Source organism: Jaculus jaculus, chromosome 16, assembly GCF_020740685.1.
Source record: "Jaculus jaculus isolate mJacJac1 chromosome 16, mJacJac1.mat.Y.cur, whole genome shotgun sequence".
NCBI lineage: Eukaryota > Metazoa > Chordata > Mammalia > Rodentia > Dipodidae > Jaculus > Jaculus jaculus.
In genome coordinates this window covers 14,911,524-14,939,281 of record NC_059117.1, presented here as the reverse complement: position 1 = coordinate 14,939,281, position 27,758 = coordinate 14,911,524, and the positions used below count along the sequence as shown (strand labels likewise).

The following is a 27,758-nucleotide window of genomic DNA, read 5'->3' as shown; positions in this document are numbered from 1 at the left end:
TTCTGCCATGCAGGCATTGCATCTAGGGCAGCCTTCTGTCCCCTATAAAATGGTGGGAGTTCCCAAAAATTGTGAGGGCAGTTCTGTTTTCCAGTAACAGCCTGGAGAATAGGTCTTTGTGTTGAGAGGGAACAGCTACTTTTTTAAATTTTCCAGAGAGAGAGAATTGGCACACTAGGGCCTCAGCCACTGCAATAGAACTTCAGACACTTGTGTCACCCAGTGTTCCTTAGGCTTTGCAGGCAAGCACCTTAACCATTAAGCCATCTCTCCAGCCCAATAGTCACATTTATTTATTTTTGAGACGAAGAGGGGGAGAGAGAATGGGCGAGCCAGGGCATCTAGCCACTGCAAACAAACTCGACACATGCACCCCCTTGTGCCTCTGGCTTATGGAGTCCTGGAGAATGGAACCAGGATCTTGTGGCTTTGCAGGCAAACACCTTAACCACTAAGCCATCTCTCCAGCCCTAGTCACATTTTTTATGCATGTTTCCAGACTCTTACTCTGGCAGATGCTGTTGTCTCTTGAACTGAGCACACAGGACAAAGGCACAGAGAAGCAGAACCTGCACACATGATGTGAGCATTCATTCACTTCATTCAACAGACATTTATTAAGCATCTATGTGTACCAGGCCCCAAGGACCCAGAGCTGGATGGCATTCAGGCCCTGCCCTCAAGCAGCTCACAGTCTAGGGGCAGAGAGTAAACACAGGAGTGACAATGTGCCTTGAAGGGCTGAGGCAGAGGTGTGACAAAGTACTGGATGGAGCACAAAAGGTGACTTGATGAATGCTTCTTGGTCAGCGGTCAGGGAGGGCTTCACACACCAGTCTATAAGCTTAGTGCCACATCAGTACTTTGCCCACTGCAAGCAGGATCATACCACCAAATGCTGGTCCACAAAGGGGCTTGGATTGGGTAGAAAGGCCAGGCCCCTGCCACTTCCTCAGCAAGTGCACTGAGCGTTCCTGCATGCCAAGGCCTTCAGTGACTAAGGAAGCTATTCTCCACTGCAGGGTCCAGTGAAGGAACAGCTATCTGAAGGGTCAACCCCCGGGAACCTTGACAGGGCTCAGGGACAAACTACTGCTTGTGTCACCCCACTGAGAGCCTCTGATATTCCTGATGACATCTCTGAGCTGGTCTACGCAGTTATTCTTAAAACCACAAGGAGCTCTTAACCCCTGTCTTTCTCTGGTCTTCCTTCTCATGTGCAAGCACCAACTACCTCTCGGGCAGCCAGAGTGGCCCTGCTGGCTCTTGTCCATTAAGACACTGTGGGAGGCCCTGCACCCAAACACTCATAGCCGCCGCACCAGCTCAATGAGCTGCTGGATGTTTTTGTTTTGGTTGGACAAGCCATTCCTGATGTTTTCTAGCAGGCATCGCTTCAATTCAAAAATAGCCTCACTGTAGCCTAGGCTCACAGCAGCCATGGGTGGCACTCCATGCCACAGGGCTGGAATGTGCCAGACATGCTGCCTCTCTGTCAGGCCCACCAGTGTCCGGAAGCTGCCACCCTGCTTCTCCATCTGGGCAGCTGCTCTGCTCAGGTCACTGGGTGGATCCGGGAGCTGCCTCCTGTCTCTTGGCTTGGGACTGGGGACAGGCACATCAAGAAGACTCTGGTACACAAACTGATAGTTGGGCATATGCCCCGTTTTTTCCAACCTCAGAAATGCATGTAGAATAGCTGGTGGAATGTCCTTCATTTCGGCTAAACTGACCACAGTGACATTACTTAGCCCCATTAGCAGAGTGGCCAAGGAAACCTCTAGTTCAAACCTGTCTCCAGACGAGGCCAAAGCCCCCCTGATCAGCCCCCCTGAGTCTACCACTAGGATGTGGTCACAGCCCAGGTCCTGGCTGAAGCCTTCAGCCACCGGGATGAGCTGCATGAAGGCTCCCTGGGGACTACAGCTCCTCCCTGTGGCAAACCGCAGGCCAAACATGGTGTTGAGAAGTGTGGATTTCCCTGTGCCCGGTGCCCCCAGGGTAGACAGAACTACCAGTCGACACCTCCTGTCTAAACGGACATGCAGCTCCTTGAGGAGCCCAGTGACCCAGCGAACAGGGATGCTCAGAGTGCTTCCATCAACCAGCTCCAGGGGCAGACCCATCAGCAGCAGCTCCATGGCTAAGCCTGGGAAGTGGGCAAAACGCCTTTGGCTAGCCGGCAGCCTCCCTGCCTCCACCAGACAGCTCTCTGCCTCATAGAACTGCCCCATCTCCCGCAGGAAGTGCTCCACCCCCAGGGGCTCAGGCCAAAGGGGCTCACTCAAGTCTGAGGCCCCACCAAGTTTTGGTCTCAGGGTGAGGAGAGTCTCTGGAGGCTGTTTCGGCCGTGGCTGGCCCACTCGAGCCAAGCCCCACTCCAACCATCTCAGGAAGTACTGCCTCTCACCCAGAGAGGGGCTGCTGATCCCCATGATGAACTCCTGCACCCCTGAGGTGGGCTCCTGGCCATGCTGCTGCATCCGGAGCTCCAGGAACCGCCGTCTCAGCTCAGCCCGGTGTTTCTCTGGTGGCTCCGGGATCCACTGGAGCTGGCAAAACTCCCTTTCCATTTGGGCTGCCTTCCTGCCAGGGTCTCCCTGTAGCCTCAGCTCATCCCTCCTATAGACTTCCACATCCTTGATCTTCCTGGTGATCCTCTCCACCCGATCCTTTGCCTTCTGACACTCTTCGCAGTCCTCATCTACCCGGAGGCCCAGTTTGCGGGCTGCATGGGCCATGTCCTCCACAGACACCCTCCTACAAGGGGACCGGACCACACTGCCCAGGATTGCTCGGATCCTCCTCACAAAACTCTCACTGTCGGTGCTGCTGACCTTCACCAGGACATGGGAATGGTCTATCTTCAGCACAGGGATCAGCCTGTTCAGGAAGCGCAGGTTAGTGTTCCGTTTCCCTCGGTAGGGACTCAGGATGAAATAGTATTTCGTGGTTGACTCTTTCATGGAGTAGAGCAGTTTGTATTCCTTCTTACTGATGTTGTCAGTCAAAATAAATACAGCTGAGGAGATTTCTGTTAAGAGCTTGAACTGCAGCCAGTGAGACCCAATGTCGCCCCTCAGGTTCAGAAAGGCCACAGGCTCTGGGAAAACATCCAGGTCCTCCTTGCCACTGGGAAAAAACCAGGAAATTTCTACCAACCCATCTGCAATCTCCCGGGGATTAGTTCCCAAATTGAGGTCCCTATGCCAGAAGCAGTCACACTGCTGGCAGCCTGGGCTGAGTATGGAGTTGAGCAGCTGGGACTTGGAGTTGCTGCTGACATCCATGCGAACAAAGGCAAAAGTGGGTACCCTGGATAGGACCACACTGTCCTCTCGGAAGCTGCCCAGGCCCCGAGGGGGCTGGAACCACCACGTCCGCACAACAGCCCGCAGTGCCCACAGTAGAAAGGTGTGGTAGTGGTTTTCTGAGTCAGGCAACACGAGTGGTAGTGCAAACTGACAGAGAGACATCTTTAACAAGACCTCCTGCTGCAGAAAGCTGTCTGAAGACAGCAGGAGGGCACAGAGAAGGTCCAGCGGGTTCACGGGGGTGTCAGGCATGGGCAGCTCAGAAAAGGAGTAGATGTCATCAGCAGCAATGTCGTCAGCTGGGTCCCAGTAGATCATCTCCTCCTCCATCTGGCTCTCTTTCCCGGCAGGCCGGGCATCCGGAGGTGTGTCCAGCACCATGGTAGCATTCCTGGCTTCAGCGTTGAGAGCCTGCAGCTTCCTGAGGAAATGCCAGGGCAGGTCTTTGGGAGATTGAGGTGCCCAGTTCTTCATGCTGTCAAAACTGATCTGCAGGGAGTCCTGAAGGCTGAGCTTCTGTACCTGGTATGTCTCCAGCCCCAGCAGGGACAGCATTTCCTGAAGCCTACTTCTCTCCACTGTGGAATGAAAATGGAGAAGTAAGCATTCAGGCTGCATTCCCAAGTCAGGACCAGAGTACAGATGGAGAGGAGCCCAGCAAGGAAACTTAGTAAGGGAGGGTGCCTCTCAGAGCAGACTGCAGGCCCCGGGGGTGAGGGGTGGGGGATGGAGTCAAGTGTAAACCCTATGTCAAGGTGAATTCTACCATATAACACAGATGCCTGAGACATTAAAAGGAGAAAAAAGGGGGCTGTAGAGATGGCTTAGTGGTTAAGGCGCTTGCCTGTGAAGCCTAAGGACCCAGGTTTGACTCCCCAGAACCCAAGTAAGTCAGACACACAAGGTGAAGCATGCACAGGAGGTAGCTCACATGTCTAGAGTTTGACTGCAGTGGTGAGAGGCCCTGGCATGCCAATTCTCGTAATTTTTTTTTTTTTAAGAAAGGAGGAATAGGGCTGGAGAGATGGCTTAGTGGTTAAGCGCTTGCCTGTGAAGCCTAAGGACCCCGGTTCGAGGCTCGGTTCCCCAGGTCCCATGTTAGCCATATGCACAAGGGGGCGCACGCGTCTGGAGTTCGTTTGCAGTGGCTGGTAGCCCTGGCGTGCCCATTGTCTGTCTGTCTCTCTCTCTCTCTCTCTCTGCCTCCTTCTCTGTCTGTTGCTCTCAAATAAATAAATAAATAAATAAACCAAAAAAAAAAATTTAAAAAAAAAAAAAGAAAGGAGGAATAAAAGGGCTGGGAGTTGGGTGTAATGGGGCACGCCTTTAATCCCAGCACTTGAGAGGCAGAGGTAGGATCACCATGAGTTTGAGGCCACCCTGAGACTACATAGTGAATTTCAGATCAGCCTGGACTAGTGACACCCTACCTTGAAAAACCAAAAAGAAGCCAGGCATGGTGGTGCACACCTTTAATCCCAGAACTCGGGAGGCAGAGGTGAATTCAAGGCCACCCTGAGACTATGTAGTGAGCTAGAGTGAAACCCTACCTCAAAACCCCTGCCCCCAGCAAAAAAAGAAAAACCAAAAAAGGGCTGGGGAGATGGCTCAGCAGTTAAAGGTGCTTGCTTGCAAAGCCTGTCAGCTCAAGATTCAATTCCCAAGTATGCATGTGTGGTGGTTTGAATGTGAATGTATGTTCCCCATAACCTCAGGCATTTTTGTTTATATATTTTTACTGGGAGGGAAGGCAGATAGAATGGGCACACCAGGACCTCCAGCCACTGCAAATGAACTCCAGACACATGTGCCTGGGGAGTCAGACCTGGGTCTTTAGGCTTCATAGGCAAGTGCCTTAACCACTAAACCATCTCTACAGCCTACTTCAGGTTTTTGTTTGTTTTTTTTTCCGAGGTAGGGTCTCACTCTAGCTCAGGCTAACCTGGAATTCACTATGGAGTCTCAGGGTGGCCTCGAACTCACGGCGATCCTCCTACCTCTGCCTCCCGAGTGCTGGGATTAAAGGCATGCGCCACCACACCCGGCTACTTTAGGTATTTTTTTTTTTTATTTTTTTGTTTATTTTATTTATTTGAGGCTGACAGACAGAGAGAGAAAGAGGCAGACAGATAGAGAGAGAATGGGCGCGCCAGGGCCTCCAGCCACTGAAAACAATCTCCAGACGCATACGCCCCCTTGTGCATCTGGCTAATGTGGGTCCTGGGGAATCAAGCCTTGAACCAGGGTCCCTAGGCTCCACAGGCAAGTGCTTAACTGATAAGCCATTTCTCCAGCCCCTACTTTAGGTATTTTTAAAAATATTTTTATTGGACTCGAGAGATGGCTTAGCAATTGGGCGTTTGCCTGCAAAGCCAAAGGATCCTGGTGTGATTCTTCAAGACTCACGTAAGCCAGATGTACAAGGGGACGCATGCATCTGGAGTTCGTTTCTGGCATGTCCATTCTCTCTCTTAAATATTATTTATTTATTTGCAAGCAGAGAGAGATAGGAGACAGAGAAAATGGGTGCAGCAGGGCCTCTAGCCATTGCAAGCTCCAGACTCATGTGCTACTTTGTACATTTGGCTTTACATGGGTATTGGGAAATTGAACCTGGGTCATTAGGCTTTGCAAACAAACACCTTAATTTCTAAGCCATCCCTCCATTCTCCAGTCCCAGGTGTGTTTTTTTTTTTTTTGTTATTTTTAGGCAAGTAATATCTGTAGTATATGCATGTGTATATGCAGATGCACATTGCTCAGAGGTCCGAGGCTAATGTCAGGGGTCCTTCCTCTATCATTCAGCCAGGTATTCTGCTGAGACAGACTTTCTGAATGAAAGTTGGAAGGTTTAAAATTATATATATGTATGTGTATGTATATATATATATATATTTTTTTTTTCATTTGTAAGGAGAGAGAGAATGGGCACATCAGGGCCTCCTGTCACTACAAAAAAACTCCAGATGTATGTGCCATTATTCTGCATCTGGCTTTCCATGGGTACTGGGGGATCAAACCTAGGTCATCAGGATGTGCCTGCTAGTGCCTTTAACCACTGAGCCATCTCTCAAGCCCAAGCAGGAATTTTTGCAAGCCCCAGCAATTTTCCTGTCTCTGTTCCCCACAGGACTAGGGTTATGGGTGTGTGTGGCTAAGCCCATCTGTTTATATGGGTACAGGGGAATCCAACTCAGGCAGCCTCAGGTCCACAGGCTCTCATGTTTGTGGAAGTTCTCTTACACACTGAGCCATCTTCCCAGTCATCTGCAGATTTTAGGCATTTTTTAAAAAGATTTTTCAAGGTGGGGTCGTTCTCTAGCCCAGGCTGACCTGGAATTCACTATGTAGTCTCCCGCCTTACCCTGGGCTGGGATTAAAGGCTTATACCACCACGCCCAGCTCCTTTGCTGGTTTATTTTTTTTAATTTATTTACTTGAGAGACAGAAAGAGGCAGATGAAGAGAGAATGGGCATGCCAGGGCCTTCCTCTGCTGCAAACGAACACCAGATGCATGCGTACCGTGTTGTGTATCTGGTTTATGTGGGTCGTGTGGAATGGAACCTGGGTCCTTTGGCTTTGCAGGTAAGCACCTTGGCTGCTAAGCCATCTCTCCAGCCCTCCTCTGTTTTTGTTTTTTTGTCTTTTTACAAAAAAGATTTATTTATTTATTTATTTGAGACAGAGAGGGAGGGAGAGACAGAGGGAGAGAGAGAATGGGCACGCCAGAGCCTCTAGCCAATGCAAACGAACTCCAGATGCATGCGCCGCCATGTGCATCTGGCTTATGTGGGACCTGCAGAATTGAGCCTGGGTCTTTAGGCTTCATAGGCATGTGCCCTAACCACTAAGCCATTTCTCCAGCCCCCTCTGTGGTTTTTAATTCCAGTAAAATATTTGGTGCTATCACTTGGTAAATGCTGTTGACAGAGATATCCAAATGTCACCCTATATAATGCAAGCTCTTACAAGTTAGTTGCTCAGAACAGCATTGTTACTTCCAAGGTGCAACCCTGGTGTTATGTCTTGGTATGTTATCTTACTAATGTCCATACTCAACATAATTACTTCACTTTAATTTTGTGTGGTGACAGAACCCACATGCTAAGCAAGTATTCTCTGAGCTATACCCCTAGCATTTCTTTGTCTTTTGAGATGGGTGAGGGTGGGTGAGAGTGAAATCTTGTTATGTTAACCAGTCTGGTCCCAAGCCCATGAGTGGGTTCAATCAATCTTCCTCCCTTCACCTTGAGACTGGGGGCATGCAACACCCGAACTCTTCTGCAGCACTAGATATAGGGCTCACAGTGCAGCAGTGTGACTATAGCGCCACTCCCACAGAATTACAGGGACTTGTAAACTTCAGTTTAAATACTGAATTAGGCCGGGCGTGGTGACGCGTACCTTTAATCCCAGCACATGGGAGGCAAGTAAGAGGATCACAGTGAGTTCAAGGCCACTCTGAGATTCCATAGTGAATTCCAGGTCAGCCTGGGCTAGAGTGAGACCCTCGAAAAACCAAAAAAAAAAAAAAACAACAACAAAAAACTGAAGAACTGGGCTGGAGGGATGGCTTAGTGGTTAACACGTTTGCCTGCAAAGCCAAGGGACCCAGGTTCAATTTCCCAAGACCCACGTTAGCCAGATGCACAAGGGGGTACATGTGTCTGGAATTTATTTATTTATCTGGAGGCCCTGTCAAATAAATAATAAAATATTAAAAAATAAAAAAAAACTGCAGAACTGCACAGGAGGAATTGCACTGGGGCAGAAATCCTACCTAGTTGTTACTCAGGTTTTCTAGTGATGCCTAGTCTAGACATAAAACAACTGTTTTTGTTAATCAATTAGTGTAACAGTAAAAGCAACTTGGAAATATTAGAGACAATAATCCCATTCTATCTTTGCACCGAAGCCCAGCCAGCATGTGTCCCTTGGTACATTACTCAGCAGCTCAGGGCCCAATTTTGCCAATGTATAGACAAAAACCATTGGATGAGATGCGGGGATTCCAAATCTAGCTGTACGTTCAAATCACTTCAGGAATTTGCTAAAAATAAGATAAGCCTTTAAACCAATGCTCTGGAGTCTGAGATAGAAGGACTGCCATGAATTTGAGTCCAGCCTGTGACTGCAGAGTGAATTCAGGTTAGCCAGGAATAGAGACCCTGCCTCAAGGAAGAAAAAAAATAAAAGAAAGAAAGAAAGAAAGAAAATTGGAGCAGAAAGGGGAAATCCATGGACTTCATTTCCAAAAATGCTACCTTGGCAACAGGGAAATTAGGAGGAACCACTGGTTACTCCATATAATTAGCAAGCTCTGTAGGGGTTTGGTTTTGGTTAGTAACATTATTAACAGTCAATAAAGGATCCAGATTCAAACACCTCAACACTCTACAGGGTTTGATATCATCAGAAGTGGAAACTAGGCACATAAATGGTATTCCCTCCTACAGAGAAAGGAAATGTATACCTGTTGGGAAGTCATTGTCCTGAGTCTCATTTGTACCATCTGAGAAAAACAAAAGAAAATGGAAAGATTAATCACTGACACAAGTAAATTAAAGAAAACTCAGACCTCTTTATTACCAAAATAGCAATTTCAATTATTAAAAATATAAAATTCTAGCGGGCGTGGTGGCACACACCTGTAATCCCAGCACTTGGGAGGCAGAGGCAGGAGGATTGCCATGAGTTCGAGGCCACCCTGAGACTACGGAGAAATCTCCAGGTCAGCCTGAGCTAGAGTGAGACCCTACCTCTTTGTTGTTTTTTTTTGGGGGGGGGGTGCGGTTTGAGGTAGGATCTCACTCTGGTCCAGGCTGACCTGGAATTAACTCTGTCATCTCTCAGAGTGGCCTTGAACTCATGGCAATCCTCCTACCTCTGCCTCCGAAGTGCTGGGATTAAAGGCGTGCGCCACCACGCCCGGCTGAGACCCTACCTCAAAAAAGAAAAATAAAAGATTCACATTGGTTTTTATGTTTTCCATCTTCTAACACTTTCCCCAACCTAATCCATGATAGTCCCACAGTTCCTACCTCCATAATGGAACCCGCAGTCATCTCCTTCCATTTCTCTCCATTCCAAATCTAGGAAAAAAACAAACAGGCATTTCATTTCATCAACAAGTTATAATCTTTCTATTCAAAAGTTTAGGTATTTATAATCATGGAAAATGCTAATAAAAATTTAAAAAAAAAGTTTAGGCAGCTGGGCAGGGGTGGTACACGTCTTTACTCCCAGCGCTTGGGAGGCAGAGGTAGGATGATCACTGTGAGTTCAAGGCCACCCTGAGGCTACATAGTGAATTCCAGGTCAGCCTGAGCTAGAGACCCTACTGTAAAAACAAAACAAAACAAACAAACAAAAAAAAGTTTAGGCCTTTAGCCATCAGGGAACTACAAATTAAAACTACTTTGAAATTCCATCTCACTCCTGTCAGAAAGGGTATTATCAAGAAATTAAATAACAGTAAATGCTGGTGAGGATGAATAAAAAGAGAAAACCTTCTACACTGTTGATAGGAATGTAATCTGGTACAGCCACTGTGGAAAACTGGAGGTTCCTGAGCTGGGCAAGGTGGCACATGCCTTTAGTCCCAGCACTCAGGAGGCAGAGGTAGGAGGGTCGCTGTGAGTTTGAGGACACCCTGAGATTACATAGTGAATTTCAGGTCAGTCTGGGCTAGACTAGCAAGACCCTACCTCAGAAAACAAACAAAAAAATAAAAGTAAATAAATAAAAATAAAATAAAATAAAAATAGATTAACCATATGATCCAGCTATACCATGCACAGGCATATATCCTAAGGACTTGTCACACTACCTTAGAGATACTTGCACATCCATGTTTATTGTCGCTCTATTCATAATAGCTAGGAATGAAACCAGCTTAGTTGCCCCTCTAGTGATGAGTATATCATGAAGATGTAGCACATTTATACAATGGAGTTCTATTTGGTGGAAAAGAAAAATGAAATGGATGGACCTAGAAAGGATTATACTTAATGAGGTAACCCAAGCCTAGAAAGCCTAACACCACATGTTCTCTCTCATATGTGGATTTAGATACAAATATTTGGATTTGTATGTGAGCAGGAATAAAACTCCAGTAGCAGAGGCCAGTAAGCTAGAAGGGGCTATAAAGAAGAGAGGAAAGGGGATGGTATTGTATTTATGTAAGTAGAAAAACAGATTACTGGGGGGTGGAAAGGCCTAAGTGAGGTCAGGAAAAAAGACTGAGTAAGGGAAGGGTAGGGAGAGGCTAATCAAAATCCAAGAGGGGGCTGGAGAGATGGCTTAGTGGTCCTGGTGCACCCATTCTCTCACTGTCTGTCTGTCTGTCCGTCTGTCTGTCTGTCTGTCTCTGCCTCTTCCTCTCTCTCAAATAAATAAATAAAATAAAATATTTTTTAAAAATCCAAGAGGGTATGAATAAGTCATATGGAAACCTACATTTCTGGACAATGGCATCCAGAAGCCATAGATTGTAGATTGTTACTAGAAAAACTTCTGTGCCAGGAATGAGATACCTTCCAGTGAGTTGTTGGCCAGGGAGGTCCCGGATGCCCCCAAAACATAATAGCCCATTGCGGAGGATCCTATTGCTGAAGACTCCACATAGTTGGGCTGCAAGGTCACTGAGAAATCCTGCTGGAGCTGAGCTGAAAACCACCTCTGTGTAGACCAGCTGACAGAAAGGTAGAAAAAGCTACTCTGCATGCAGCTCCGTAGGAGAGAGAAAAGTCATCAGTGGACACTTTAAGCCTTAAGTTTGGCCAGCCAGGCCAATTGAGCCAACAGGTACAATAATGGCATGTCTGTTATGGGGGAACCAACCACTCTCTAATTGGACTAGTGACCTGCTCCATGGAAAGGAATACATGCCTGATACTGAAAACCTATGACAGGGGAAGTCATGTGCCCGAGGGGTATAATACCTGCAGGTGTCTGGCCAAATTCACTATGTAGTCTGAGGGTGGCTTCCAACTCAAAGGAGATCCTCCTACATCCACGCCTGTTTTTTGTTTTTGTTTTTGAGGTAGAGTCTTACTCTAGCCCAGGCTGACTTGGAATTCACTATGTAGTCTCAGGTTAGTCTTGAACTCAGCAATCCTCCTACCTCTGCCTCCCAAATACTGGGACTTAATAATCAGTTTTTTAAAAATAAGTATTTCCTATTTATTTATGTATATTATTGAGAGAGGAGGAGACAGATAGAGACTGGGTGCACCAGGGCCTCTAGCCACTGCAAATGAACTCCAGACACATGCACTACCTTATGCATCTGGCTTAATATGGATTCTGAAGAATCGAACTCAGATCCTTAGGCTTTGTAGGCAAGAGCCTTAACCACTGGGCCACTGAGTGCTGGAACTTAAAGGTGTGCACCACCATGATGGCAAGATTATAATTTTTTTTTCAGGCAGGGTCTCACTACATATGTAGCATAAACTAGACTCAAGCTGGAGATCCTCCTGCCTCTGCTTTCCAAGAGCTGGGATTACAATGGAATACATCATGCCCAGAAAACACAAAATTTTCAGATATATATCCTGAGAGTAATTTCATATAGTATTTTTGGTGCACTTCAGTTTTGACTGAGCTATCACAGGTGTAGAATTTTCCACTGTGGCATAATGTCAATAATAAAAAAGTACTGGATTTTGGAAGATTTCAGATTTTGAGTCTTCATCTTAGGGATGCTCAACATGTATTAATGAGCTCAGTTTTTCACACATAAATTTTTTTCAACACAAAGAATTCACTAAGAAGTAAGAATTATTCACAAGTTAACAGATATACTCCTTGTAGAATTCACTACACTGTATGAAAATAAGCCTTAAAACTAAATAAATTTTAAAACTAAACCTTTGATTTTAGAAACCATTCGAAATGTAAGTCAGGTGAGGGCATGAGAAAAAAGAACACTTCCCCATTGTTGCTGGAAATGTAAATTGGTACAGACAGTAGTCCCTGAGACAGCTAAAAATAGACTTACCGGGCTGGAGGGATGGCTTAGCAGTTAAGGCACTTGCTTGCACAGCCAAAGGACCCAGGTTTGATTCGCCGGGACCCATATAAGACAGATGTACAAGGAGGCACATGCTTCTGGAGTTTGTTTGCTATGGCTTGAGGCCCTGGTGTGCCCATTCTCTCCTTCTCCCCCCCTCCCTTCTCTCTCTCAAATAAATAAATAAATACAGTATAAAAAATAGATTTATCATATAACCCAGCTATACCACTCCTTGGCATATACACTAAGGACTCTACACATTACTATAAAAATAGTTGCTCATCTATGTTTATTACTGCTCTATTCACAATAGCTAGGAAATGGAACCAGCCTAGATGCCTATCAGTTGCTGAATAGATAATGAAGAGGTGGTTCATTTACACAACGGACTTTTATTCAGCTGAATAAGAAAATTAAAATTTAAAATCTACAGGGAAATGGACGAATCTGGAAAAAATTATACTAAGTAAGGTAGCCCAGGCTCAAAAAGCCAAATGTCTCTCATATATGGATTCTAGCTTCAAATGTTTAGATTTGCATTTAAGCTAGAGTAAAAGTCAGTTGTATAGGTCCGGAAACTAGAAAGAAGCCATGAAGGAGGGAGGGAGGAGAGAAAAGGATTAAAGAGTAGGATATAGTAGTTATGTAAGTAGAGGGGCAGAACCCTAGGGTGAAATGCTCTAAGTAGGTTAAAGGATGGGATAGAGGGTATGGGAGGATTAAAAATATTATAAGGAAGCCTTAAAGAAATCTACTTCAGGGCTGCAGGGATAGCTTAGCGGTTAAAGAGTTTGCCTGCAAAGCTAAAGGACCCTGGTTTGATTCCCCAGGACCCGCATTAACTAGACGCACAAGGGGGTGCATGCCTTAGGAGTTCATTCACAGTGGCTGGAGGCCCTGGCACACCCATTCTCTCTCTCTTTCTCCCCCCTCTTTCTCTGTCAAATAATTTTTTTTTAAGTATTTTTTTTTAAAAAGAAATCTTCACTGGCTAAACATTATACATGGAGAAATGGCTTACAGGTTAAGGTGCTTTCCTGAAAAACCTAAGTACCCAGGTTCAATTCCCTAGGATCCACGTAAGCCAAATGCACAAGATGACACATGCATCTAGAGTTCATTTGTAGTGGCTGGATGCCCTGGTGTGCCCATTCTCTCTCTCATAAATAAATAAATTAAAATATTAAATAAAATTTAAAAGAACACATCTGGGAGTAGTGATGCCAGGAGACAGAGGTAGGAGGACCACTGGGAGTTCAAGGCCACCCTGAGAGTATATAGTGAAATCCAGGTCAGCCTGGGCTAGAGCGAGGTCCTATCTTGGGAGGGGGGAGGGGGGGAGGCAAAATGGGGCTGGGAAGAGATGGATCAGCAGTTAAGAGTGCTTGATGCAACGAGCATGAGGGCCTGAGACCACCTGAGCTTGAGCTCAATTCCTCAGCACCCATGTGTGAACTGAAGTTCCCAGAGAAGTGCTGCACCTGCTTCCAAGCACAACGGAGTAGACTGATAAAAGTTCTGTGTTCACAGAGAGATGGAATGCTAAAAGGTCAGAGCCAAATTACCTTGGGCTACCCTTACCCTCTCAATAACCATTATTGCCCACCTCTGTGTCTAACATAATATCCAGGAGACTATCAGGTAATCAGATGAGACCTCTGGTCCAGGCTAAGAATGTCATCAGGTAACATCTAAAACCCATGGTGACGATTCCTCCCCACCTTGCTATGACCCACCGACCTGATGGTCAGCTAATATATTTGAAAAGTGCCTTGATTTACGACTTTCCTTTGTTCTGTAACCATAAAACCTTCGTGAAATTGTTAACATGGTGGGACACAGAATTTGGGGCAGCCTAAATCTGCGTTCCTGGGTCATGGTCACTCATATTTGGCTCTAGAATAAATTCTGTCTTATCCCCTTTGAGGTGAGAGCTGTATCTTTTGCATGACACATGTAAATAGCTGATTATAGCCACAAACATCTGTAACCCCAGAGGGCAAAGGCTGCAGAATCAACGGGGTTTACTGACCAAATACTGCTGCAGAATCACTGGGGTTTACTGACCAAATACAAACAGCAACAACAGAAGGCAGCTCTGGGTGAAGTGAGAGAGATTCTGTCCCAAGGAAACAGGTAGATAAGAGAGGGCACGCACATCTGCACACGCTGGTGCACACTCCACTCATCACATCACACACCACATATTCTACATACATGCACACACACCCCAAAAATTTTTAAGTGGGCAAAAGACCTTAAGAACACCCTAAGATGAAATCTTCCTGTAGAAGGAAGCCTTAAACTTATTTTTGAGGTTCACAATTCCCAGACCAGGATGCTAGACTCCCAATAAAAGTACGTCCAAGTCAACTTTACCTGCAATAGCCACTGCTGTCCGGTTATCTGAAGCTTTTATTTCTGGGGCCACTTCTCCCAAATCTGAATGGCTGAAATTTTTTCACAAGAAAATGATAATTAAAATTAAAATAATGTATTAACAATTTCACCTATCAATATGGCTGCATACAAAAATGTCTTGGGGGGGCTTTTAAAAACTACAAACTTGCTGGGCATAGTGGTGCATGTCTTCAATCCCAGCGCTCCAGTGACCGGGGTAGGAGGAGTACGGTGGGTCAAGGCTATCCTGAGGCTCCATAGTGAATTCTAGGTCAGCCTGAGTTAGAGTGAGACCACGTAAGCCAGATGCACATGGTGGCACATGCATCTGGAGTTCATTTGCAGTGGCTACAGGCCCTGGGTGTGCCTATTCTCACTCTTTCTCTGCCCCCACCCCTGTCTCAAATAAATAAATTTTTAAAAATCAGAAAAAAAAATTTAAAAAGATGTATTTAAAAAAAAAACTATAAAATCTGGGTATATCCCAGATCTATGAAATGACCTGGTCTTGGGCACCTCTGCTTTTAAATATGTGCCCTTTATGATTACTGTGAAGCCCAGCGAAGAAATGTTAGCCTAGAAATATCATCCTTCACAAAACTGGTGGCCAAAGCATAAATACTGCCATTCAGAAAGATATAAAAATATACATACCCTTTGACCAGTAATTCCACTTCTATCCTAAGGAAATAATTAAGAATTAGTTACAAAGATGTTGATACCAGCCTTACATATAATAGCAAAGTTAGATGTCTCTTAAAATCAAAGTCCAAAATTTTAACTATGGCCTTACTGTGCAATCATGATTTGCAGGTCAATTTTAGATGAGCCATATGGGAAGATGTTAATGACATACTAATTAGCAGAGAAAAAGTTACAAAACAGTATGTACAGTTTGACTGCAATTTAATATTATATGTATGCTGCATAGCAAATTCCTCTGAGTTGAAATATTCCCTCCTGAAGTGAAGACTGAGGTTCTGGAAATTCAGGAGGTAAAATTTGGGAAAAACTAATCTTAAAAGGTCATACAGCACTAAGCCGGGTGTGGTGGCGCACGCCTTTAATCCCAGCACTGGGGAGGCAGAGGTAGGAGGATCACTGTGAGTTCAAGGCCACCCTGAGACTCCATAGTGAATTCCAGGTCAGCCTGGGCTAGAGTGAGATCCTACCTCGAAAAACAACAAAAAAAAACAACAACAAATAAATTAAAAAATGTCATACAGCACTTATACTAATGGTAAATAACTGCTCAGAGGCAGACTTTGAGACCAGTGTTATGTAGCAATTGAACTCTCCTGAGGAAGGAATCTCAGGAGATTCAGAAAGTCCACAAGTCTGGGAAAAAGGTTGCAAGACCCACCCTTTCTAAGGGTGTATAAAACGGAAACATCTACTTAGGGAAGAGACTCTAGGATCAGCCACCAAACTGCCTACAAGTTGTGTGGTGTGCTCAAGATGCAGTTTCCGTGAGTAGTTACCTATGCTGGGGTGATTTTTTTTCTGAGATATAGCTGCTTTTAAGTATTCCATTGTTCCTGTAAGTAACCCCTCACCCTGCTCTGTAAGTAACCCCAACAAATTCATTGTTCATCAAAACTGACTGTGGTGCAATTGTATATTGGTCTTTCATTTGTGCCCTGTTTGAGGTGAACATATGTGTGGTTCACGTCTCCCCAAAGAAAAAGTTTCTTGTGACAATATATTTATCTGTAGGTATATTCAGAGGCAAAGTCTAAAAGTATGTTCATGAAGTTAATAGTAACTGGGCGTGGTGGTGCACGCCTTTAATCCTACTGCTTAGGAGGCAGAGGTAGGAGGACCGCTGTGATTTTGAGGCCACCCTGAGACTACATAGTGAATTCCAGGTCAGCCTGGGCTAGAACAAGACCCTCCCCTGGAAAAGTGGAAAGAGGCCATGGCACCCTGATCACGTTGGGGCAGAGGTACACTATCCAGCCTACAGTGATCACAGACAAGCACAGGAGGGCTGCTCACCAAATGTAATCACCAACAGGTCACTGAGTGCTTCAGATTTTTTCAGATTTTTCTTTATTAAGAGCACATCTACTTTGGAGGTAAGATGTGACAGTTCTCAAGTTCCCTTTCAGTCTACATCTCAATGAAGTAGCAGAAAAAGGAAAAGAAAAAAAAAAAAAAAGAAAAAGTTCCTCTCCTCCTTTGGTGCAGACACCCTCACCCAATAACCACCCTAAACCGAAGCAGCATGTCGAGATGCTCTTCCCCCAAACCCTCACTCTATGTGCTATAAATGTTTAAAACTCCTCCTAGCGTGTGTTGTGGGTTGAACTGTGTGCATCCAAAAGGTCTATTAAAATCCTAAACCTAGTACTGTGAAATGACTCTACTTGGCAACAGAATCCTTACTGGTATAATTAATAAAGATGAGGTCACAGCATAGGTATGGTGGCTCCTGTTTATAATCCTAGCAGGAGCATTTGGGACGCTGAGGCTGTCCAAGTTGGAGGCCAGCCTAGGCTACACAGTGAGACCCTGGCTCAAAAAAGCAAAAGAGCCTTGAGGACATGATGGAGTATGATGGGCCCCTAATGTAACCCCTAGTGTCTGTGGTGGTCTGAATGCACGGTGACCCCCACTGCCTCATGTGTTTGCAATGAAGCCTCACACTTAATCCCCACATGGTGGCAACTTTGGGAGGTGGCACCTTGCTGAAAGATGCACATCACTGGGGGTGGACCTTGAGGTTTATTAATCCAGTCCTACTGGGTGTTCACTAGCCTAGCTCACTCTTGCTACTGATGTATGAAGATGTGAGCCAGTTGCTGCTCTGCCATACTTTCTCTACCATGGTGAAACTTCCCTTCAAAACTCTAAGTCTGAGCTGAGCATGGTGACGCCCACCTTTAATCCCAGCACTGGGGCGGCAGAGGTAGGAGGATCACTATGAGTTTGAGGCCATCCTGAGACTACACAGTGAATTCCAGGTCAACCTGGGCTAAAAAAAAAAAAAAAGCTGGGCATGGTGGTGCATGCCTTTATTCCTAACACTAGGGAGGCAGAAGTAGGAGGACTGCTGTGAGTTCAAGGCCACCATAAGACTACAGAATGAATTCCAGCCTGGACTACAGTGAAACCTTACTTCGAGGAAAAAAAAAAAAAAAAAAGACTTGTCATCCGATAGAATCAGAACATTCAAATGCAGCCCTAATTCTTCAAGGAGTTAGGTTGGAGAGACAGAGGAACCCATACACTGTAAAAACACTACAAGACAACACACTAATCTGCAAAACAAGGCTGGACATCCCTGCCAAGCACATCTCAAGAAGTTGCTGTGGGAACTATACAGTTTACATTCTTTGAACAAGTCCCCATTCCCTTAGAGTCACCCACACATGGATACACTGCTAGGAGCCTTTTGGGTGTCTGGGATACAAGGTGAAGAACACAAATGTCAGGGTCTTTGCAAGGGGAAACTGATAATAAGCAGGACATTTAAAAATGTATACATAGGGGCTAGAGAGATGGCTTATCAGTTAAGGCATTTGCCTATGAAGCCTAAGGACCCAGGTTCGATTCCCTAGTACTCACATAAGCCAGATGTACAAGGGGGTGCATGCATCTGGAGTTCGTTTGTAGTGGCTACAGGCCCTGGCACACCCATTTTCTCTCTCTCTCTCTCTCTCTCTCTCTGACTCTTTCTCTCCCTCTATAGATAGATAGATAGACAGATATAGGGCTGGAGAGATAGCTTAGCAGTTAAGGTGCTTGCCTGAAAAGCCAAAGGACCCTCGTTCAATTCCCCATGACCCACGTAAGCCAGATGCACAGGGTGGCGCATGTGTCTGGAGTTTGTTTGTAGTAGCTGGAGGCCTTGTTGCACCCATTCTCTCTCTCCCAAATAAATAAATTAATAAAATAATAAAAAAAAGGTCAGGCATGGTGGCACATACCTTTAATCCCAGCACTCAGGAGGCAGACGTACATGGATCACTGTGAGTTCAAGACCACCCTAAGAGTACATACTGGATTCTAGGTCAGCCTGGCTAAAATCAAGATCCTATCTTGAAAAACCAAAATATAACAAAATGGTAAATGCTACTGGGCAAACCCTCTCTTTTTTATTGACAATTTCCATAATTATAGATAATAAACCAAAATAATGCCCTCCCTTTCCCCACTTCTCAAATTCAGTCTTCATCATATCGTATCCCCTTGTCAATTAGTCTCTTTTACTTTGATGTCAACATCTTTTCCTTCTATTATGAGGGTCTTGTGTAGGTAGTACCAGGCACTGTAAGGTCATATATATCCAGGCCATTTGTGTCTGGCCTCTCTTCCCAGCACTCGGGAGGCAGAGGTAGGAGGACTGCTGTGAGTTCAAGGCCACCCTGAAACTACATAGTTAATTCCAGGTCAGCCTGGGCCAGAGTGAGACCCTACCTTGGGGAAAAAAAAAACAAACAGAAAAGAAAGAAAAAGAGAGATAGAGAGCTGGCTGAACAGTGGGCAGAGGTAGGAGGATCATTGTGAGTTTGAAGCCACTCTGAGACTACATAGTGAATTCAAGGTTAGTCTGGGCTAGAGGAAGACTCCTCTAGAGGGAGGGGGAGGGAGGGAAGAGAAGGGGAGGAAAAAGAAGAGGGAAGGGAATAGTAAATAATTCACGGGTCATTTTGCATCATTTTACCTTAAAGTGCCAAACTGTTCCTCAGTTTCTATATGAAAGGGGTAGTAATAATACCTACTCTACATGCTTGCTACAAAGATTTGCTAATATAGTCCAAAGCACTCAGAACATGACCTAATAACACATCTGTTGGAAGTAGGCCTGATCTAAATTTAAAAGAGCATTCCCAAAGATTGGAAAGTCCCTGCCCTAGAGGTTCTGTGCAAGAAACAGCCTCCTAAAGCTATAGAAACAGAAAGGCAGAGATGTCAACTATAGGGCTGTTCTGAGGCAGTTTCACTTAAATTCTAGTAAGCCAGAATGGTCCAGCCTACTCCACCCTCAGTATACAACACCAGGATCCCAGCTTCCTAGTGGTCACTGCAAGGCCTCAACCCTGCGGACAAGGCCAGCCATGGCTCTTACTGCTAGGTCACAGCAGCTCTTGCACAATCAAAGGGTTTCTAAGATTTCCCCACTTGGTAGAATCAGTTAAAGACAAGCAGGATATCTGACTGGGAAGGCCAATTACTTTGTATCTACTCTTGAGATTTCTAGAGAGTATGCTGATCAGCAGCATACCTTAGACAAAACATTCTTGGGACCAGAGAGATTGCTCAGTGGTTAAAGGCGCTTGCTTGCAAAGCTAACATCCCTGGATCGATTCCCTACTGCCCAAGTAAAGCCAGATATACAAACTGGCACATGTATCCGGTTTGAGCAGGAGGCCCTGGCATGCCCATATACACTCTATACCCATTAAATAAATAAATATTTTTAAAATAAGTGACAACCAGAAGGGTTTGAGGTATTAAAAAAGTGGGGGGGGGGGGGCCTGGAGGGATGGCTTAGCAGTTAAGATGCTTGCTGGCAAAACCTAAGGACCCAGGTTTGATTCTCCAGGTCCCACATAAGCCAGATGCACATGGTGGTACATGCATCTGGAGTTTGTATGCAGTGGCTAGAGGCCCTAGTACGCCCATTCTCTCTCACACACTCTCTCTGTCTCTAATAAACAAAAATAAATTAAAAAAAAAAAAACAACAACCCTGGCTGGAAAGATGGATTAGCAGTTAAGGTGCTTGTCTGCAAACCCAAAGGACCCATGTTTGACTCTCCAGGTCCCACATAAGCCAGATGCACAAGATAACGCAAGCACACAAGGTCCCACATGTGCACCAGATGATGTGCACATCTGGAGTTTGAATGCAGTGGCTGGAGGTCCTGATGTGACAATTCTCTCTCATTAAACACAAAACAAAACAACAACAACAACAAAAAAAAAAACCCTGAACATTCTTAACTGAATACTGTAATCATACTGTAGAATATTACAAAATAGTCAAAATGGAGGTACCTCTGTTTCTTTTTGTTTGCTTGCTTTCTAAGGCAGGGTCTCACTCTAGCCAAGGCTGACCTAGAACTACTCTGTAACCCAGGCTGGCCTGGGACTTATGAAGATCCTCTTACCTCTACTCGGAAAAAAAAAAAAAAGAATTTCAGCTGGGCATGGTGGCACACACCCTTAATCCTAGCATTTGGGAGGCAGAGGTAGGAGGATCACTGTGAGTTCAGAGCCACCCTGACACTACAGAGTAAATTCCAGGTCAGCCTGAGCTAAAGTGAGACCCTACCTTGGAAAAAAAAAAGAAAAGAAGGAATTTCAAGGCTAATTGCTGGATGAATAAAACGAGTCACAGAGCAGTATGATAACTCTTATGTACGGAACAAAAGGCAGGTCTGATGGCATAAATAAGCCTGTAAACTCAGCTCCTCGGGAGACTGAAGCAGACAAATTGTCCATGGCCAGCCTAGATTGCAGAGCAGTTTAAGGCCAGCCTAGGCAAGTTAGTACGACTATTTCAACAGAAAAAGAAGAAGAAGAGGAGGAGGAAAGAGAAAAGAAAACAGTAAAGAGGGGCCGGGCATGATGGCGCACGCCTTTAATCCCAGCAGTTGGGAGGCAGAGGTAGGAGGATTGCCATGAGTCCAAGGCACCCTGAGATTACATAGTGAATTCCAGGTCAGCCTGAGCTAGACTAAGACCCTACCTCGAAAAAACACACAAACAAAATAACTAGTAAATAGTGGAGGCCAGGTAAGATGTCGCTGAGAGTTGAGAGTGCTTACCTAGAATAAATGAGCAAGACCATTGGCTCAATCACCAGGATGCTTTCCTCCCCATCACCACCACCCCATAACAAAAAATAAACAGAAAACAGCAGTGAACAAACATAGTATGTAGGGGCTTCAACATACAGCACCCGCCCTACCCATCAGCAGTTTCACTTTCCAGTTTGTTTTGGTTTTTATATATTTACTTATTTATTTGAGAGAGAGAGAATGGCTGTACCAGGGCCTCCAGCCAATGCAAATGAACTCTAGATGCATGCACCACTATTGCCTCTGATTTACATGAGTACAGGTGAATCAAACCTGGGTCTTAAGGTAAATGCCTTAACTGCTAAGCAATCTCTCAGTCCCACTTTCCAGTTTCAATTACCCATTACCAACTTCAGGCTAGAAATAGTAAATGAAAAAAATTGTAATAAATAATTCCTAGGATTTAAAGCTCATGTATTCTGAATAGTGCAAAGGTCCCTTGCCATGCAGTCACATCACACCCAGACATGAATCATCTCTTCTGCTGGTGTATCTGGGATGTATACATTACCAATCTGTTAGTCACTTAGAAGACCTCATGATTTAACATATCAACTATCTCCATATCACAACTTGTGTTCAAGTAGCACCTATTTTATTTACTAAGGGCCCCCAAATAACAAATTTTTATGGCATACTGTTATAAGTGTTCTATTTTATTATTAGTTGTTAACCTCTTATTTGCCTAATTTGTAAATTAAAGACTATCACTGCTGAGTGTGGTGGTGCACACCTTTAATCCCAGCACTTGGGAGGCAGAGGTAGGAGGATCACTGTGAGTTCAAGGCCACCCTGAGACTACATAGTAAATTCCAGGTCAGCCTAGGCTACAGCCAGGCCCTACCTCCAAAAACCAAAACTACCACAGTATGTATGTATATGGGATGCATGGAGGAAAAAATGGAATAAACAAGGTGTGGTGGTGCATACCTTTAATCCCAGCATTTGGGAGGTTGAGGTAGGATAGGAGGTCAGCCTGGGATAGAGTGAGACCTAATCTGAAAATACAACATCAAATTCACTACTACGGTTAAGTTCTTATTTGACAGTTTTTGAGAATATATATGTAGGTATGTATTATGGAGCGAGAATGGGCATACCAAGGCCTCCTGCCACTGCAAATGAACTCAAGACATGTGCCACTTTGTGCATCTGACCCTATGTGGGTCCTGCGGAATCAAACCTGGGCTGTCAGGCATTGCAAGTAAGTGCCTTTTAAAATATTTTATTTTTACTTATTTATTTAATTAGAGAGAGAGAGCTGGAAAGAATGAGTATGCCAGGGCCTCCAGCCACTGCAAATGAACTCCAGACACATGCACCACCATGTGTATCTGGTTATATGGGTTCTGAGAAATCAAACCTGGGTCCCTGCGCTTCACAGGTCAGTGCCTTAACTGCTAAACCATCTCTCCAACTCGCAAATTCCTTTTTAACTGCTGATCCATCTCTCCAACCCAAGTACTCTTTTAACATTTTTATTTATTTGAGAGAGAGAGGCAGATAGAGAGTGGGCGCACCAGGGCCTCCAGACACTGCAAAAGAACTCCAGGTGCATGCATCACATCACCTTGTACATCTGGTTTATGTGGGTCCTGGGAAATTGAACCTGGGTCCTTAGGCTTCACAGGCAAGCACCTTATTCACTAAGCCACCTTTCCAGCCCAAGTATTCCTTTTATTATTTTTAAAATTTTTTTGTTTATTTATTTATTTGAGAGTGACAGAGAGAAAAAGGCAGAGAGAAAGAGAGAAAGAGGGAGAGAATGGGCGTGCCAGGGCCTCCAGCCACTGCAAATGAACTCCAGACATGTGCGTCCCCTTGTGCATCTGGCTAATGTGGGTCCTGGGGAATCGAGCCTTGAACCGGGTTCTTAGGCTTCACAGGCAAGCACTTAACTGCTAAGCCACCTCTCCAGCCCCTCAAGTACTCCTTTTAAAAGAAAAAAATAAAAAATAAATGTCAGGCATGGTGACATATACCTTTAACCCCAGTACTCTGGAGGCTGAGGAAGGCGGATTGCTGTAAGTTTATGGCCAGCCTGAGACGAGAGTGAATTTCAGGTCAGCCTGGGCTAGAGCAAGACCTTACCCTAAAAAGCCAACAAAAAAATTATTTAAGTATTTATTTACATATGTGTGCACATAATGGCCTCTTGATACTGCAAACCAACATCAGATGCCTGTTCAGCTTACTGGGTGCCTTGGGAATGGAACTTAGGCTAGTAGGCTTTGCAAGCAAGTGCCTTTACCCACTGAACAATCTTTCCAGGCCCAGTAAGCACTCCTTCTGATGTTCACTGTCCAGTACAGACACTAGGGCATGAAGCAATGTAACTCCCTCAGTAGCACCTGTTGGACTCTTACTTACCGCCCTGGCTACAAACACCACTTCTCAAGACTAGACATGGGCTACTGGAGCACATGTGGTGAGCCATCAGGAAGACACTCTCTCCTTGCTGCCTCTCCTGGTTTTGCAACATTAGGTTAATAAAAGGCTTCCCTTGAGTAGTCCCCACACCCCATATTTTTCTATATGTCAGTCTGGGTTAGTTATAGGAATAAATAGAGACTTGGGCTGGAGAGAGGGCTTAGCTGCTAAGGTGCTTGCCTGCAAAACCTAAGGACCAGCCGGGCGTGGTGGCGCACGCCTTTAATCCCAGCACTCGGGAGGCAGAGGTAGGAGGATCGCCGTGAGTTCAAGACCACCCTGAGATGACAGAGTTAATTCCAGGTCAGCCTGGACCAGAGTGAGACCCCACCTCGAAAAACCAAAAAAAAAAAAAAAAAAAAAAAAAAAACCTAAGGACCTCGGTTCGATTCTCCAGGTCCCATGTAAGCCAGATGCACATAGTGGTACATGTGTCTGGAGTTCGTTTGCAGTGGCTGGAGGCCCTGGCGTGCCCATTTTCACTTCCTCTCTCTGTCTCTAATAAATAAAAAAATACATGCACTTTAAAAAAGAAAGGAAGAAAGGAAGGAAGGAAGGAAGAAATAGATAGACTGTAGGGCAGCAGCACCCGAGCAGTCGTCTCTGGGCAGGGTGAGCTGGGCGAGCAGTGTGGCAGCCTCCACAACAGCTGACGCCTAAGGGGGGAGAACAGAGGAGGCAGACAGGAGGTAAGAGAGAGAAGCCAACGAGGAGAAACTACATGCAGGCCTGGTTTCCAAGCCTTCCAGAGTGCCGTGGAGTCTGTAAAGCCAAGGGTTTCAGATCCTAGGCAAGAGCTGAAAACAAGCCTGAGGGCTGCTGTTAAGCACTATGGGGTCCTAATTTCCCAGTCTTACAGAAGAGGTTTAGCACTTGGGGCTAAATGTCCCAATACCTGAGGCTTGCACAAGTTCTCTAACTGTGTAGAAGGAGCTCACTGCTGCTGCTTGTGGCTGGTAAGCACCAAGGGAAATGCCTCCAAACCAGCATTTCAACACCTTTTCCTTGCCTACCCACAATTTCTACCCAGGTGGAACAGAAAGCCCCCCAGTCAGCTGACTAGTAACAGAAGTAAGGCCTGTTCACAGTGGGCAGATGCTGGCCAGCGGGTGAGCTCCAAGTCTCTTGGCCTCCTCCACACTGCTGTCACAAGAAATCTCCCAGAACTTCAATACAATGGTGTTGACTGGAAATGCCCTTCAGCAAGTGATGGGCAGTATGCCTGTGGTCTGTCCTGCCTTTCTCCACTAACTAGCCTTGTCTACTTAGCTCAAGATACCCTAGGTTATGGGTCATTTCTCAAGCACATCTTTTCTTTTAGTACAGTGTTGCTGATGCCAGGAACATTTGTAAGGTCCTCAAAACAGATTAAGATTTTGGTTTTTTTCCCAAGGTAGGGTCTCGCTCTGGCTCAGGCTGGCCTGGAATTCTCAGGGTGGCCTCGAACTCACGGTGATCCTACCTCTGCCTCCTGAGTGCTAGGATTAAAGGCGTGTGCCACCACGCCCGGCAAGATTTCTTTTTTCCTTCCTAATTCTATTGCTGGCATTGTCATTTAGTAAATCACATCAGATTTGGAGACCTCTCTTTCATAGCCCAGACAGAACTGCCGTTCCCTATCAACCCATCCTATATCTTCTGTATCTGCTACCCCAAAACCCCTAATACTTAAAACCTAATAGGTTTAAAAATTGTTACTGGCACTCTGTCACCTTCCAGAGAAACATGTCAAGAGGATACTTAGAAGTTATGTTTAGAGTTGCACGCTACACTAAGCACATAGTTTTCTCCATAAAATGTAATGAAGAATTCAAAGGGTTTTGTTACCTCAGCTTGACAATGGAAACCCCTTAGAAAATGAGTGCACACCACAAATGCACTGGATCACTCACAATAACCGAAACCGTAAATACTAGATGCCGGAGGCTAGGGACATGGTTCCTGCTTTACTAGCAGTGCTGAGACACCATGATTAGCCCCACACAAGCTCTATCTTACACTTTCATGACAGGTGAGGCAGGAATGCAGAGGGACCTTTAACCTGTGGGCCACGCTTATTCTAGTTATGAGTTTAAAGTACAGCTGGCAACTGAAAGGCCTGGTCCTGGAAGAGACTGCTGCCCTTCACACCTAAGAAGACAGTAGGCAGAAGGAAACTGCCGTTTGGGGGAGGGTGTATGCAGGCCTGGGTTCAAGCTCAGCCTGTTTCATACCCACTGCACTGACTCAAATCCTGCCACAGCATAGCCTAGGCCTAAGGTATATAAAGTGTAAGACAGTTCAACATCAAAATTTTCATCCCACAAGTTCGCCTGCAACTAAAGCCCACTGTGAACTGTAAAGACACCCAACTTAGAGTGCCACCAGTGCCAATGGGTCTAAGATTTTCTGAATGAATGACAACAGTCAAAAAAAGATTTTTACAAACTAAAGCCATGACCTTGAGACTAATTCTCGATTCTGTGACATGAAGGTACTGGACTGTTTCTGTAATTTCAGATTTCATAACTAGTAGAATCAAAAGGTAATGATTGCTGAGGTTTTATTTCACCAAGTGAAAAAAAAATACAAACTATGGGTGTCACTATCATACCGAAAAGAAAGGACATTTTAAACAAATAAACAACAGGGGGAAAAAAAAAAGACTAGAGAAGGGGTAATACCAGAATGAGGGCAGTCGCTCTACGGAAGGCCCAGGGACACAGGCAGGCCAGGAGATGTGGATCGGCTTTCGCACTCTGGACCAGGATCCGGCTCAGTCGGCCTTAAGCTGACATTCTGGGACATTCTAGGAATGTCCTAACGCCAGCGAAACCGAACATCAACTTCCAACTCGGGCAAGTTTAAACGCCAGAAACACACGTCAGGGCCCGGGGAGCCTCCCGTGCCCCGAAACCCCGCCGAAACCCCGGCGACGGAGTCCCCCTTCCACGCTCCGCCGCGACCGCCCCGCTCCAGGCTTCGCGCCCCGGGCCCAGCCCGGCCTGGTCGCCGTCCTAGCGGGCCTCACTCGCGACCCCGGGAGGGCCGCGTCCGCCCAAGGTCGGCGGGGGAGGCCGCGGGGCGGGGGGCGGCGAAGCGGGGCACCGGCTCGGGGCCGAGGCCGGGTCGGGGCGCCGGCCCGCGGGCGGAGAGCGCTCGGCCCGCCCCTCGCCCAACAGGCGCCCCCGGCGCGGCGGCGGCGGCCCGGGCCAGCACTTACCCCGGCGACGCCATGAGCGCGGCGGCCTCGGCGCTCCCGCCTCCTCCGCTGCTCGCGCGGCTGCCGCTCGGCGCCGAGCGGGGAGGGGCCTCGCCGCCGCCCCCGCCCCGCTCCGCTCCGCTAGCGGCCAAGCTCCGGTGCCGAGCCGGGCCCCGAGCGGAGGTGGGCGAGGCGCGACGCAGGCCGCCCCGGGGCTGAGCCCCGGCCCCGAAGCCGGCTCTCGCCCGGAGGCGGCGGCCCGGCGGAGCTGCCCCGAGGCCACGAAGGGCTCCCGCCCGGCTGGGGGAGGCCCACGCTGCGCGAGGGAAGCTCTTCTCTAGCTCTGGAGTAAACAGCTTCCCGCTTCGAACTCCCCAGCCGTCCCGGGAGAGCCGCAGGCCTCTGGGCCGGTGACCCCTTTCAATGTGTCACGTCCGCGAGCCACGCGCGACCACCGCAGCCCACCCCGCCCCGAGGCAGGGTCTCACCCTGGCCCAGCTGATGTCAACCCCAGCGTGCCCTGCTACCTCTGCGTCCTGAGTGCTGGGATTAGAGGTGTTGAGCCACCATGACCGGCCGAGAATGCGTTAGAGTGTAGTATT

General features: G+C 46.3%; 1 protein-coding gene across 4 annotated transcripts; it reads right to left on the bottom strand.

The window, feature by feature from the left end:
* Nucleotides 1-598: 598 nt before the first annotated feature.
* LOC101603655 (up-regulator of cell proliferation) lies at nt 599-27,758 on the bottom strand. 4 transcript variants are annotated; one of them, XM_045135835.1, is made up of 6 exons: nt 27,684-27,758; nt 15,389-15,415; nt 14,714-14,784; nt 9,357-9,407; nt 8,789-8,827; nt 599-3,892 (listed from the first exon to the last, which is right to left on the bottom strand). In XM_045135835.1, exons 4-6 carry the CDS (start codon nt 9,388-9,390, stop codon nt 1,308-1,310), a joined length of 2,658 nt encoding a protein of 885 aa, XP_044991770.1. In that variant the 5' UTR covers nt 9,391-9,407; nt 14,714-14,784; nt 15,389-15,415; nt 27,684-27,758; the 3' UTR covers nt 599-1,307. The 4 variants fall into 4 exon arrangements, with proteins under 4 accessions (XP_044991770.1, XP_044991769.1, XP_044991773.1 ...); XM_045135834.1 differs by lacking the exon at nt 27,684-27,758 and adding an exon at nt 27,178-27,246; XM_045135838.1 differs by lacking the exon at nt 27,684-27,758 and adding an exon at nt 27,178-27,230 and having other exon boundaries at nt 15,389-15,410.